This window comes from Ahaetulla prasina, chromosome 5, assembly GCF_028640845.1.
Source record: "Ahaetulla prasina isolate Xishuangbanna chromosome 5, ASM2864084v1, whole genome shotgun sequence".
NCBI classification, from domain to species: Eukaryota; Metazoa; Chordata; class Lepidosauria; order Squamata; family Colubridae; genus Ahaetulla; species Ahaetulla prasina.
The window spans coordinates 32,324,628-32,339,325 of NC_080543.1; the positions used below are offsets into that span (position 1 = coordinate 32,324,628).

General features: G+C 40.2%; 1 protein-coding gene across 1 annotated transcript in view; it reads left to right on the top strand.

Annotated features, from left to right (window-relative positions):
- The first annotated feature begins 5,867 nt into the window (after positions 1-5,867).
- IGSF11 (immunoglobulin superfamily member 11) overlaps positions 5,868-14,698 on the top strand; it is a 217,550-nt gene continuing 208,719 nt past the window's right edge. Inside the window, exon 1 of the mRNA XM_058185680.1 lies at positions 5,868-6,323. Within this exon, the coding sequence (XP_058041663.1) occupies positions 6,254-6,323 (70 nt within the window). The 5' untranslated portion in view covers positions 5,868-6,253. The remainder of the gene's footprint in view (positions 6,324-14,698) is intronic.

Below are 14,698 nucleotides of genomic sequence, written 5' to 3' on the forward strand. Positions count from 1 at the left end.
GAATAGGTACACAGTCTTACTACTCATTAAGTTTCAATATTTCATACTACTTCTATTAAAACATGAACAAGAGATTTACCTAACTTTCTGATTTGGATTTTATCAGCTATTTTTTTTATATGTGTAGAGGCTCATAATTTCAATTTCAGTGACAAACTGTCATCGGGCCTAACAGGAAACTGAGCCCATAAAAAATACGGCACAGTCAGTTACTATTGTCTCTTTGTCTTGAGTTGTAAATGTATTTCAGTAATCAATACACAAAATAATAGACAAATTGTTTCAGCAACAAGAGAATTCCTTGTCTGAAAAGAACATGTGGTTTAGATGCCAATATATTTTCTGGTAGAGTGTTTTGTGAGACTTGGATGGCTGAATATAATATTTTTATTGCTGTTATGCTTAGCTATTAAACCCAATATTTAAACATTCTCAGTCCCTCTCCTTGTCACCTGATGAAATCTCTTAGTCACATTTCTACAAGTTTACATTATTTTAAATATTTAAATAGAAATGTAGTCTTTTGCAGAATGAAATGCCAGTTCCTAATGTTTTTATATATCTAAACCTATATCTGTCTGCTGCAGGAATGCCTTAGTACAGAACAAGCTGGGAGTTAAATTTGTCTTCTAGAAAATAAGTTTTCTTTTGAATGACTACATGTATCATGTGTGGATATACTCCCTACATGTTCCCAAATTTTAAATCAAAGTTTAAAAGAAAATAAATTTAAAAAAAAATCAGTTCAGGTTAACTTTTGCTGTTCAAAATTGGTTTTGGTGATATGAGTAAAATTGAGTGCATGTATTTATTGGTAATGTGATCCTTGTTGTCTATGCTATTTGGATTATCATGCCACAACAGCAATTTGACGATATTTATATATTTATTTGTTATATATTGTTGGGGCAATATGCTGACTATATAAACTGCTTAGAGAGGGTTGTAAAGCAACTGTGAAGCATTATAAACATTTAAGTGTTACCTAATGCAATTATTATTTATTACTAGTACATTTATATAACTATCATGTTTTTTAATCTGCTTTATTTTGTATGAATGAGTCCCATTTTTCATTTGTCGATACAAAGTCTACGTCTATAGGCAATCTGTTGGGAGGATGGTGGCAAGTGCAATCAGGTCTTCAATCCACTCAGTGAATGGGGCCATACATTTATTTTTCTAATGCTGCAAGACCAGTCTTTTATCTATAGTAATGGCATGGAGAATCTATTAATGTTATCCAGTTGTTCAAATTCCAAGTACTAGGTATGTAGTTCAAGAGAATATTATTCTCTGGAAATTTTAGCTGTTGTTGTACTGTTATATTTCTTTCTCCCAAAACTTAGTAAGTGCTTTTATGGATTTCTCAACCATTAAAAGGTGACCTATGGAAAGCAATTTAGCAAACTTTCAATAAAATAAAAATACCCCATAGCTTTACTATAGGATGGCCAAGGGTAGGCTTCTCAAGTCTGCTGGCCTCTAGATTGGTTGGGACTACAGCTCCCAGAATGCCAAGCAAAGATGAATTGGGAAAGATGATAAAGATGTTCAGCATTCCAAACTCTTATTCAATCTACCTCAACCTTGAAGACATATCAAGATGTTATATATTTTCTTATTACATATATATATTGATTTTATGTACTAAAATGGGAATGGTAGGTATGCCACCATGAGCATTTGAATGGAGTTGGAATATGAATCTGATATGTGTATGCAATTTATATTATTTGTTGTACATTGACTGGATACTTTATGTTGTACATTGACTGGATACTTTACAGCAGTGATTGCTAACCTTTTTGCCATCGTGTGCCAAAAGCGGGGGGGAGCGGGGGCATGTGCGTGCCCACATCCATAATTCTATGTGCCCTGCGCATGCACGTGTGACACCCCCCCTGCTCCCCACGCTTTTGGCACGTGATGGCATGCTTCCCCCTCCAGAGCCTGGAAACAGCCCATTTGCCGACTTCTGGTGGGAACGGAAGGGCTGTTTTTTGCTCTCCCTAGGGTCCAGAGCCTCTCTAGGAGCCTGGGGAGGGCAAAAATGGGCCTTCCCCACCCCACTCCAGGCCTTGCAGAGGCAGGAAACAGCCTGTTTCCCTACGTCCAGTGGGCCCAGCCGTGCCGGAGCTGAACTCGCCTGCCTGATATGGTTCCGCGTGCCATTCACCATCACGGCTTTACAGCCTCTGTAATGGAACATAAAATTGTATTTTTGGTAGCTATAACAACCGACTTGCAGATATATGTGGGTTAAGAAAGAATGTCCTAAAATCTTGCCCACTTCTGTTGGAGGCAATCCTTCAATAATTCTTGTCCAAAGCCATTCCAGATATATAGGTATCAACCAGCAAAACTGAGTTTGGAAAAGAGGAAACTTATCCAGATGAAATAGGATCCAAATATTTGAAGATTTGAATTCTTTCCAATAGCAGCTCCAAACAGATCCCTTTAGAATAACCTAATCTGGATATTATTAGGTTATGCAATATTTTTAATTTAATCTCAAAAAAGGGTTCAGAGCATTCAGGGACACAAACATAGCAACTCCTGCTTCAACTCCTGTTGTTTCAACTCCTTAAAGCAGCTGCATCTTTTCTCAGTGCCATACAAATGCTGTGGAGGGAAACTGAAATCCTGGGAAAGATGCAGCTGCTATGAGGTGCTGGAGATATAAGTTACATTTCACTCGGGCTGAATTCCAAAGGGCTGCAGAATTTTATCTACTACATCAAATACATTTTTGGCAGATCTTTCTTCTCAAGGAAAGTGATGCCACTAAAATATCCACAGAATCATTGCAGCAGTGTTCATGTCAAGCGACAAATAACCTGAAGACATTTTGGTTACTTAAGTATGGGTTAGGAGGAGGCATTGTTAAGTGAATCCATATAGCAACTGGCTTAAAAACTGCAGTCAAAGAGAACTCATCAACAGTTCCTTATCAATTTAGAGTAGCAGGTCAAATGGTGTTCCATGTGGCCTGGAAATCTTCTACTCATGATTTAGATGAGAAGGAAAGATGTATATCATATTTGCAGATGACACAAACCTGCAATAGTTTTGAAGACAAAATAAATTTCTAAATTTTCTTGAAGGCTTCAATTAATTCAATTTACTGTGGTTGTAAACCAGTACACATGAAAGATAAGTTAGAGAAATGGGCTGAAAATATAAGAATGAGATTTAATTAGGAAAAAAAACTTCAGCTGCATTGCTTTAGGATGCGGGGATATGGGAAATGGATGTCTGCATTGCAGTTTAATCTAAGATGAAGTAGTTTGATAGCTGCTAAAAAGGCAATGGCATTTTAGGCTGCATTAATATTATTTTCAAATCACAAGAAGTAATACTTTATCACATCCTGTACTAGTCAGACACCACTTTGATTACTGTGTCCAGTTCTGGACATCAGACTTTAAGAAAATTTCAGAGATTCTGTAACAAAGACAAGGAAGATTAATAAGGATGATCAGGGGACTAGATACAACTTCCTTTGAATCCAGAAAATGCAATTGTGACAGCAGATGATAGCACTTTCCAAATATCTGAAAGGGAGTCACATAGAAGAAGCCAAGATGTTCTCTGCAACTGAATAATGATCTTGTTATAAAAATTGACTGTTAGGAATGATTTCCTAGCATAGTGGAACCAATTGCTGAGAGACATGTTGAACTCCCTTTTCTAACTGCACATAACCAAGGGTCTCATGTGTCTGTTGTTTGGGGATGGTTGCATAGGTGTTCCATTTATATTTCTATAAATGTAACCCTCTGGCTAGGGGGCATTCAAACAGCAAAAGAATACGAAGTTGGACAACCAATCAGTATTCAGGATGTGCACTTCCACACAACGCGCAGCTGGGATTTGGGAGATGTCTGTGTCAGTCTGTCTGCAGCCATTTGCAAACTATATTTAACCATCAACTCTTTCGCAGGGTAGGTATGAGGCACAGCTACAGGCAGTTGTGGGCAACTCTAAATCAGCCTTTAGACATGTTCAGCTGGAGGCCTGACAAACATCTGTAGTGAAACCATGTTCAAATAAGCTACCATTTGCTGGATTTATATATTCTAAAAAAAGAACAAACAATGCTTCACCTTTTCCTATGAGATTACACAGCCTCAGCTCTCACACATACCGTTATTACAATAAACAGCGTCAGTGAGAGTTTCTGGTTGACAAGATCCATATCATACAGAACACCTTCATGGAAAGAAAACATCTGATGTCAAACTTTACTCTTAAGACAACTGATAGAATTTACATGACAACAATTGAAGGGATAAAGCCATTGTACCTATGTTGACTTTAAAGCTGTGTATACATACCCTAATAAGCCATGCTGTATGGGTTTTTTTTTTAGTATGTTTGGTTAACATATGAACTCAGCTATTAGCTTTGCTCACACTTGGTTCATGCATAACTGAAGCCAGAATTATGGTTTTTAAGTAAATAAAATAAAAGAGACAGTTTGGTATAATGGCTAAGGTGCTGACCTAGAAAACAGGAGACTGAGTTTGGACCAGTCTCTCTCAGCCCAATCCACCTCACAGGGTTGTTGTGGGGGAAAAGAGTAATGGCATTTTTATTTATTAAGGCTGGGCAGTGATACAGATTTGAAGGCAAATGTTATCTAGTGCAGGGTCTCCAACCTTGGTCCCTTTAAGACTTGTGGACTTCAACTCCCAGAGTCCCTCAGCCAGCAAAGCTGGCTGAGGAATTCTGGGAGTTGAAGTCCACAAGTCTTAAAGGGACCAAGGTTGGAGATCCCTGATCTAGTGCATGTATGGGCATGCACACAGCCCTGGTTGGCAATTCCATAAATGAAACTTTCTTTTTGCTGGGATTTTCTTGTAGCTCTGAAGAATATGCTGAGAAAAGATGCAGCTACTTAAGGAGCTGCAGGGAAATTGTAAGTGAGTGTCTTGGCATATTCCACCCTCCCTCCACCTTATGTCTTGCCTAGTTGTAGTTTCAAGTTGCATTGGTACACTAGACACCCTATTCAATCACAAGACTTTAAATAGTATCAGTAAGCAAGCAGAATGCAAGTATGCATGACTTGCACTTCCTTTTCCCTTTTGCATTTCTGACCAAACCTAGTACAGGGATTTATGGATTTCTTTTCACTGTATTAACTCCACAAGAAGGTACATCTCCACGAATCTTTCCGAAGGGGAAATGTGCGCAAGAATGATGGCCTCCAACGTTGCATAAAGAAGAAACCTAGCGTCGCAATCTGAGGTCTTTCCATCTCCCACCTTTTCTCCATTGGCATCCAAAAGTAATCTTCAACCGCTTCTGCCAAGACTTTGCTCACCACTTAGAACCCGCGGCCCGTCCCTAGCGGGCTGATGCGCGATGTCACAAAGGAGAATGCGGGTCCACCTTTCAAGCCTGCGCGTGATGTCAGAAGTTCATCGTTGCCAAGGATCCCGGGTTGCAATCCCGGGTCACTCTTCTAGAAAGGCTTTATATATGTATCAAGGAGAATTGTTCCAACTTCGGCAGTTTCTTTTAGCTCAGATAACCTGAGGAGAAAAGCGGGAGGGGAACAGCCCTCTCCTCCCTTCTTTTCGCGTGGAGTTGACCGGGTCGCCAGTGAGCCGCCTAAGCGGCGTTGGGGCGGCAGCGGCAGCGGCAGAAGCGGGAAGAGGTGCCGGTTTGGGCAGGGAACGCGCTTGAACTTTGAAGCCCAAAGGTGCAGGGAATTAGTGGGCCGCCGCTTCGGAGGCGCGCGGGAAAAACCCGTGTCTCCCGCTGCGTCAAGAGGGAAAGCGGCCCAGCCCAGCCCCCCGCATTGAACCCCACCCCGGGGTAGCCCGAGCCAGACTGGCGGGGACGGCGGCGAGCGCGCGTGCTGTGGCCAAAGAAAGGCGGCGGCGGCGGCGGCTCTTCTTCCTCACCGATTGCAGTAGCAGCTCGGGGAGCCGCCAGGCTGCGCTCTCGAGCCGGCTCGCAGTCTGGCTGCGGCCCCGGGCTGCCGGGCTCCGGAGCGCCAGAGCCTCCCGGGGAGCAAGCAGTGCGAACGGTTGGTCCCGGGACAGCAGCAGCTGCTGCAGCGGGAGGAGCCGGAGCGGCTCGCTGCTGCAGCGGGAGCCGCCCCGGCTCGGAGCTCTGCCTGTCCGGGTTGCGGAGATAACACCTGGAGCCCCTCAAGCAGGGGTGGCTTCGGTAGGACTTCGGCGGCCAGAACGACGCGCCGCCGCGGCTGCCCACACAGCTCCTCTCCGCGCCCGGCATGACTTGCAAGGGTTCATCGAGCTGGGCACTTTGGGTGGCCCCCTTGGCTACGCTGTTGTCTCTGCGAGGTAAGCGAAACCTGAGGAGGCGGGGGGAGGCCATAGGGTGCTGGGCGGGCGCCGGAGAAGTGGCAAAAACCTGGGAAGCACAAGTCTCCCATCTTTCTCTTCGGCAGTTTTGTTCCCTGTGTTGGATTCGAACTCTCAACTTTAGCGCCAAGGAACGCGCTAGGTTGCCGCTCTGGGGTCGGCTGAACAGCAGCTAACCGCAGGATAGAGAATGACACTTTTCCGAATAGTTTTCTTCCGTTGCTGACCGAGGAAGTTGCTGTAAAGTTGAGGGAAGGGGTTCCTGGTGGATTATTTCGTCTTATCCAAATATCGCTAGACCCTGTCCGCCTTGATTATTTCGCAGAATAACCAGATTTTGTATTTTAACACACTATTCTGCCCAGGGGGAAAAAAAGCAATGTGCACCAGAGAGTTATGGTACAACCAGTTTCTGTCTGGACAGGAGAGGGAAAAATAAGTCCAATCTACTATGTGACCTTTTAAGGAACAATCTCTCCAAAAGTGATGTTAGAGAACTAGAAATGCTTTACTGTATTTGGCTTTCTATTTTGTTTTTCTAAATACAGGAGTATAAAAGTTGATACACTATTTCTAGCAGGTGTGGAGAACATTTATTGTTTTTCATTTGGAATATAATTTTTTAAAACCCACAGTACATGGTATTTGTATTTAACTTAATAAAACATTCATTTTCATGTCCCAAGATTCTTTTTCAGTTAACCGTCATATATTCTTAAACATGCCATTCTTATGTTTGTTAAGTATCTTGTTCACGTTATTTTTGTATTCCTACATTTCATTTCCATTGCACAAATTTAAAGTAATAAAGTTTGTAAAACTTTCTACTCTGGCCTTGTAGAGTTTCTCTTGAAAACATACACGATGTATGATACTGGAGAACTTTATCAGAAAAACAGAAATGCTAGTTATTTAGTAAAACTCTAGCAGTCAAATCTTCTGTGCTACAGAAGTAATTCTGGTGAAGACCATGAGGAATTACAATATTCCCATATTCCTAAAGTTGAAGCCAGATTTTATCTCATAACTTATCTTTTCGTACAGCTTTTGTGCTCATTGTTTCCATTTTGCTATGACTAAATCTTGTGGAGGCATTTAAAATATATATTTAGTGGAATAAATTATTTCTGCATAGTCCTTGCTCTTTTTTTTAAATTACATATTTTAGTACAGGCATGCATCTAGTGGCCCAGATGTATTTTAGAAGTATTGTTTTTCTGTTGTGCCCTTATATTATTTTCATCTCAGTTTTCTTCCATGAATGAGACAGTTTTATATAGTATCTCTCCCCTTGTTTCTGACACTGTTCAAGGGCATCTTCAATGTGTATAAAATATATTAAGCTTTGTTACTTTTAACCTTGGAGGGAAGTCACATGACTGGTGGTGACTGGGAACAGAAGCTGTAGAGTTGGGATAGGAATCAGCAGCTCAAGAATGGGTGGTCAGCTGAGGGAAAGCTTATAATCAGTTAATTCAGTATTGACTGTTCTATTATTATTCAAAGACAATGGATTTGAAATCACTGAGATAAAAAATGTATTGCTTTATTTTAGTATTCTCATATGTCCATAGGACATGCAGTACAGTACAGATATAAAAAACAACTTCAAGGACTTTTGCCACCCATTAATTTAAATCAATTTGAGTGTAAGTAATTGTGTTTAGGATCAAGGCTCAGTTTCCAAAAACTTGGAAGTGCCTGGAAGCCACATCAAATGTCTAAATGAAGATAATTATGTCTATTAATTGCTTATGGTTCATTTTGATAATTCTTAAAGGTCACGGTGGGCGTTTGGAGAAAATATATCTTTTATTCTCATTTTCCTCTTTTTGTCATATGATTTAGTTATCCTAGCATGTGGTGTATTCATTTGGGTTTTGACATTAGTGAAGCTTGAGGCTTGAAGGAATGAAGGCCCTGCAATTAGGATCCAGATGCAGGACTCTGCCAACTGTGAGGCAATTTGTTTCGTACATTTGCCAGTGCACCTTCTTCTGTGGCTGTAACGTTCTCTGTATTTCTGCTAGGATTTTCTTAAGTACTTAGAAAAATTAGAGATCAATCTTGTAGCCAGTATTCCTAGTCTTGATGTGAAGCATGTCCACTTTTTTCTTTCTCATCAGCAAGTCACTGCTTCTTGAAGCATCCTTTGCTCCCTCAAAGTCAAGCAGGTATCATTTAGTTCAAGATTTGTTTTCAATTAGTGTGTAGCTCAAGGGAGTTGATGTAGGACATCCATATCAGTTCTATAGGCCATAAAAAACTAGCTTTGGATAACCAGTCCAAAATATGTAACGTTTGTTATTTGAAACTGAGATTTGCCTTTGGAGCAGGGGGCTTGTCCCATACTGGTGCTGGTGTGAACGCAGAGTTTAGTTTGCATTAAACCAGAGAATCCAGTTCTCTGACCATTAATATGAAAGTAAGCCAGGTTAGAATTAGCTGTACAGGAAGTCCTCAACTTACGATCACAATTGAGCCCAACATTTATGTTGCTAAGTGAGACAGTTTTTAAGTGAAATTTGCCCCATTTTACAGCTTTTCTTGCCACAGTTGTTAAGTGAATTACTGTATTTTTTAAGTTAGTAACACAGTTGTTAAGTGAATCTGGCTTCCACATTGACGTTGCTTGACAGAAGGTCACAAAAGGTGATCACATGACCCTGGGACATTGCAACTGTCACAAATGTGAGTCAGTTGCCAAGTGTCTGAATTTTGATCATGTGATCATGGGATGCTGCAGTGATCATAAGTGTGAAAACAGTCCTAAGTCACTTTTTTCAGTACTGTTTTAACTTTGAACTGTCACTAAATGAATTGTTGTAAGTTGAGGACTACCTGTACTGAGGAATTCTTATTGGAAACCAAGAATATTGTGCCAGAATTTTTGTGTGATAGGAGGAATACTTAAAGCCATATCACTCCATCAAACGTATCACAGCATTAACCATTTCAGCCAGGGAATGCTTATTTGCGTTACCCTGTTGTACGGCTAGGATTTTTTTTTATAACAGTTAAGAATATTATGCAAATATTAGAAATATGTGAACACTGATCCTCTCTTCCACCAGAAATATTTTTTCAGGTTTTTTTACAACTGTGTTGAGCTTTCCAATGGAAATAAAAGAAGTGTGCTTTGACTACTTAAGTATTGGAATGTATCTTTCAAAAAAGGATGCTTTTAATGACATGTGGGAAGTTTTGCCCACATTCCAGGAGTAAAATCCAGCAGGTTCTGACAGGTTCTGGAGAACTGGTAGTGGAAATTTTGAGTAGTTTGGAGAACCAGCAAATACCACCTCTGACTGGCCCCAGAGTGGGGTGGGAATGGAGATTTTGCAATATCCTTCCCCTGGAGTAGGGTGGGAATGGAGATTTTGCAGTATCCTTTCCTTGCCACGCCCACAAGCTACACCCACCAAGCCCCGCCCCGCCCACCAAGCCACACCCACCGAACCAGTAGTAAAAAAATTTGGATTTCACCATTGCCATATTCCATCACACTCACAAACATAATGCAACATAAACTTTTGCTAGTATTGTACTGTAACGGGATATGTAATTAAATGGGCAAAATTTGTATGCAAGTCATTGAAGTGCTGGAATAACAAGAGCAATGATTGTTCAATGAAGCAAATGTTGCCTTCATATGTTTTCTAAATAGTGCTGGATTTTGGATCTCAACATTGAGATTACAGAAATGGTAAATGTTCAATTTACCATTGCTCAAAGGTCTACACTTAAAGTAAAAAGTAAATATGATATGGGGATGATTAGACTAGAATGAAGTTGAATTATTCATCAAAGATAGCTGCTCTCCAGGACCTTGACCCATGGCAGTCATGGAAAAAAAGATTGCTTCATATAGTTATAACTTACTCAGTTTGTCAAAATGACAAGATAATTAGGACATTGTGGAATAGATGCACTGTGGATGGAATTTTAGGCTGTATCCATGTAAGTGTAAGCAACTGCTCCACTTTATTCTGCTTTAGTCATACCATTCCTCAAGTAATATGTTTTGGGCATCATATTGGATCAGGTTCTGAGAAGAAAATTTAGACTTACTAGAGGTCTAGAAGAGAGATTGAAGGAGTAGTGTATCTTTTGCTCTGAAAATATTGGAGAGGGAGATGTCATTTTTTAAATGTCTGAAAATGTGTGCCATAAAAGAATATTAAGACTCATTTTTTCTCATCCCAAAGTGTAGGGCAGTGATGGTTAATCTTTTAGGCACCGAGTGCTGAAACTGGAGTGTGCTGAAACACTGGAACCCGGAAGAGAGCAGATGGCCGGTGAGCATGTGCGTGGTGGCCAGCTGCTCTTCTGGGTTCCATCGTGTGTGCCCACAGAGAGGCTATGTGTGCCACCTCTGGCACGTGTGCCACAAGTTCGCCATCACGGGTGTAGGGCATTGGATAATGGTGTAAATTACAGGAAGACAGCTTCTGACCGAATATTAGTGAGGAAATAAGCCCTTCCTCACAGAGAAATTCAACAGTAGAACTAATGACCCAGAGTGGGGATTGTTCCTGTGTATTTGATGTGTTCAAGTGAAGGCTTTAGAACTTTTTATTTGCAATGTTTTAATTTGGGTTTAGACTCACTGGCCTAAACTGTTCCTTCTGTGAGTGTGAGACACTGCCTATTTGTTGTATGAAAACGAGGAATGGATCATGTTGAGCCTTGAGCAGTGTGTAATATAATTTTCTTCCTTCTTGTAGAATAAAAAGTACAGCAAGTTGCTGCTTCCCTATGTTACAACATGTACAGACTGCTATGGTTTAGAGCTCTTTTGCTTGTAGAATAGGAGCTGAATGACAAAAGAGAAGCATTAGTAAAAGCAGGTATCCACATGTGGGGACAAGTGAGGGAAGACACTTTGTGTTATGACACATTATCTGTTTATTTGATTTTGTAACTTTGACACAAGTATGTAATCTGCAGTTTTTACATCATGATCTCACGATGTGCGTAGTGATATCATTGTGGCTTTTAATACATGCTTATGTTCGTCAGTATTTTGGGCCACATTATATGTTAGAATTTAGAAAGTAGATTAGTGAGATTTGCCATTGCTTTAAGAAGTGTATTCAGTTAGTTCAGATGACCATTCATTCATAAACAAGACTGAATGGCTAAAACTTTAAAAATAGCAATGCATACAAATAATAAAATCCAGAGGGGGGAACAAAAATAAAGCACACATATATGTACTCATGGCACAAAGGTAAAATTAGTTTAATATAAATATTAACATATTAATGGTTCACACATCATCTTGGCCCAATGCTGAAGGGAAGAACTGGGTCTTCAAGATAATTCTAAAAGCCAGTATCTCCAAAATCCAGGCATCCGGATTTTGGAAAAAGCTACTGCCATGGGAGAGGCACTGAAACAGAGAAGAACACTTTCTAGGTCCTGCTAGATGGCACAACTCAATATATGGGATCTGGAACCAATACTTATTAGGAAGGCAGGAGAAATTGGTTCTGGGGACCTTCAAATATCCTAGTTATGTGCTTCACATGAAGGATTTTATTGGGTATATCTCAGGGGTCAAATGCTCCCGGCTCGGACTGGATCGGGCAATCTGGTAGCGATGGGGGCAAGTAGTTCGGAGAACCGGTAGCAAAAATTCCTGTCCCACTCCCGCCCATGCCCACCCAATTGCCCAGTCCCCACTTGCCTACTTGGCAGCTTGCTGCTTCTTTCGGGCTCACCTTGCTTTGGCTACTGCAATCAATTGCATCAGCTAGCAACTCAATCTGCCTGCCTTGTCCCTTGAATTGGGTAAGTAACTGGTTTTATTTTGGGGGGGGAGCTTTAAAAAATAGTTAATGGGGTTTTTTTTAAGGAGGTTTTTTTTTTAGACATAGCAATTTAAAGTTAAAGAAGTTTTAAATTTAGCTGCTTTTACAGTATCTAAAAATATTAATAAAATAATAAAATAAAATATTTGTGCAGCTTTCTGAGATTTGGTGTGTTTTTATAGTGTTTCACTCTAACTACACAAACACATAAAATGTCACAAATCTGTATGTGGCATTTTGTGTGTGTGTGTGTCAGCTGTGTTGTGTTGTGTGTGTGTAAAGTGTGAAAGTTGAGTTTTGACCTTTTTGTGGCTGTGTGAGGTTCCTGCTTGTTGCAGGGGCTATTTTGGGTGAAGTGCAGCTGCTTTTACACTGTGTGTGAGTCAGTTGTGTTGTGTGTGTAAAGTGTGAAAGTTGGTTTTTGGTACCTCTTAGTGTTTTGTGTACTTTATTATTTTTATTATTTATTGTTATTGGCCATGCCCACCTGGTCACCTGACCACCAAGCCACGCCCACAGAACCGGCAGAGAGAATTTTTAGATTTCACCCCTGGTATATCTAATAGCTTATATTCACTGAGATGTCGAGTTGAAAATCAGTTTAGCTTGTTCAGAAATGGTATTGCCTAGGACATGGGTTCCTAACCCACTGTCTGTGGACCAGCACAGGTGTACCATATGCCAGAAACTGGGCCGTGCCAACAACTGAAGCCTCCTCAGTGGGATGCAGGTAGCACACGAAAACACACCTCCTTCAGTTCACGGAAAAATCTGTCTCCACAGAACCGATCCCTGGTGCCCAAAAGTTTGGGGGCTGCTGGCCTAAGGGTCTGGTTACATCTTGACTTCCATAGTATCTGTCTGGCTGTTTTGATCTTGCAGGGTTGGCATTTTCCAGGTTCCTTCAATTAAACAATGTCATGTTTTTGGGACCCCAGATTGTACCTGTAGCAGAGCCTGCTCTGTGAAGTGAGGTTTCTCCTGAGATCTGGCTAGCCCTATGCTACTGCTCTTTAGAAAAGCTGTGAAGATGTGGCTCTTGACCTAGGATGTTGGTGGGGGAGAATGACCCCTTGGTTCATTTCTCTCCCCCCCCCCGCAAGTTTTTTATTTTATTTTATAATATATCCATATCAATGCATGAACAATGTGACACTTGGGTATCATGCATTTTAGTACAAATAAAAATAGTAGTATTAATCATATTTGTTACATTCCTCAAGCTTACGTAGTTCTAGTGTTAATACACATATTTGTATTAAATTATAGACTTTCATTATTTAATTATTCAATGTTTCAATTAGTTATTTGAATGCCAATAACATTGTTTAATCGTAATAATACCATCATTCAATTTCTAATCTTCTGTCTTAATATTACTTTTGTCTTATTGTATAAAAATGTGTATGCTAATATTCTCCATTGGTTCATTTCTGTGGGGCCTGCCTTCTTGCCATTTTTATTTTTTTATCTTCACCTCCTTTTTAACTGGTTTTATTTTGATTTCTTTGTTTTGATAGTTTAAGCTCCCCATAGTTTTGGGGAGTTGAGTGGCCTTTAAAAGTATTAACAAATAAACCCCAAGGTGTGTGTGTAACTTACTAGCACTGCTGTACTCTGAACCAGCTGTAGCTTCCAATTTTTAATTTAATATACTTTAAATTAAATGTAACTATTTCCCATCAAAGTTACATGCCAGCACCAAATTATTAGTGACAATATATTGTGGCTTATAACAACAAAACCATCATAATAACAAAATCAAGTTAAAACTGTAACGACATTAGACAGTATAATAGTATATTTATTATCACAGCTAGTTTGGTATAGTGGTTATAGACATAAGGCTAGAAATAGGGTGGGTGAATTTTAGTCTTGCCTTAGACCAGGGGTGTCAAACTCATGTCGCCATGGCAGTGTCATGTGACATATCAGGACTTTTTTCCTCTTTTCTAAACCGGGCATGGGAGTTTGACAGCCCTGCCTTAGACACAAACCCAGTAGGGTAACCTTGGGCTAATCACTTTCTCTTAGCCCTCGGAAACAGTCAGTGGCAAACCTCTTTTGAAATCTTGCCAAGAAAACCACAGGACCTTTCTTGGCGGTCACCAAGAATTAACAATAACTCAAAGACACAACAAACATACAAAATATATTCATTAATAGCATTCAGTTTTACATTGTTCATAATTGTTTCCAAAAGACCTTTCTGTCTTTATTACCTTATGGAAGGCCACATTGAAGGAACAGCCTTGCTTCTGAAGTGTGTTTCAGGGCAGAAAAACTGTCTTTTGTGATTGTAGGCCTCACTTTAGAAAATTGGGAAACCATCAGCTTATCTGAGGAAGATTTTCTTGGTGGTGGTAGATTTGGTAGTTTGAAGTATCTGAATGGCCAGCAGTGTATTGCTTATAAGTCAAAACTAGCCCTTTAGGTTCCATCCAAAAACAAATAAGTAACCAGTGCAGGAGTGTAAATGGTATTAGTTAATATACAACCACGGCACTTAAGATTGATTAGTATATAATTATGTGGTGG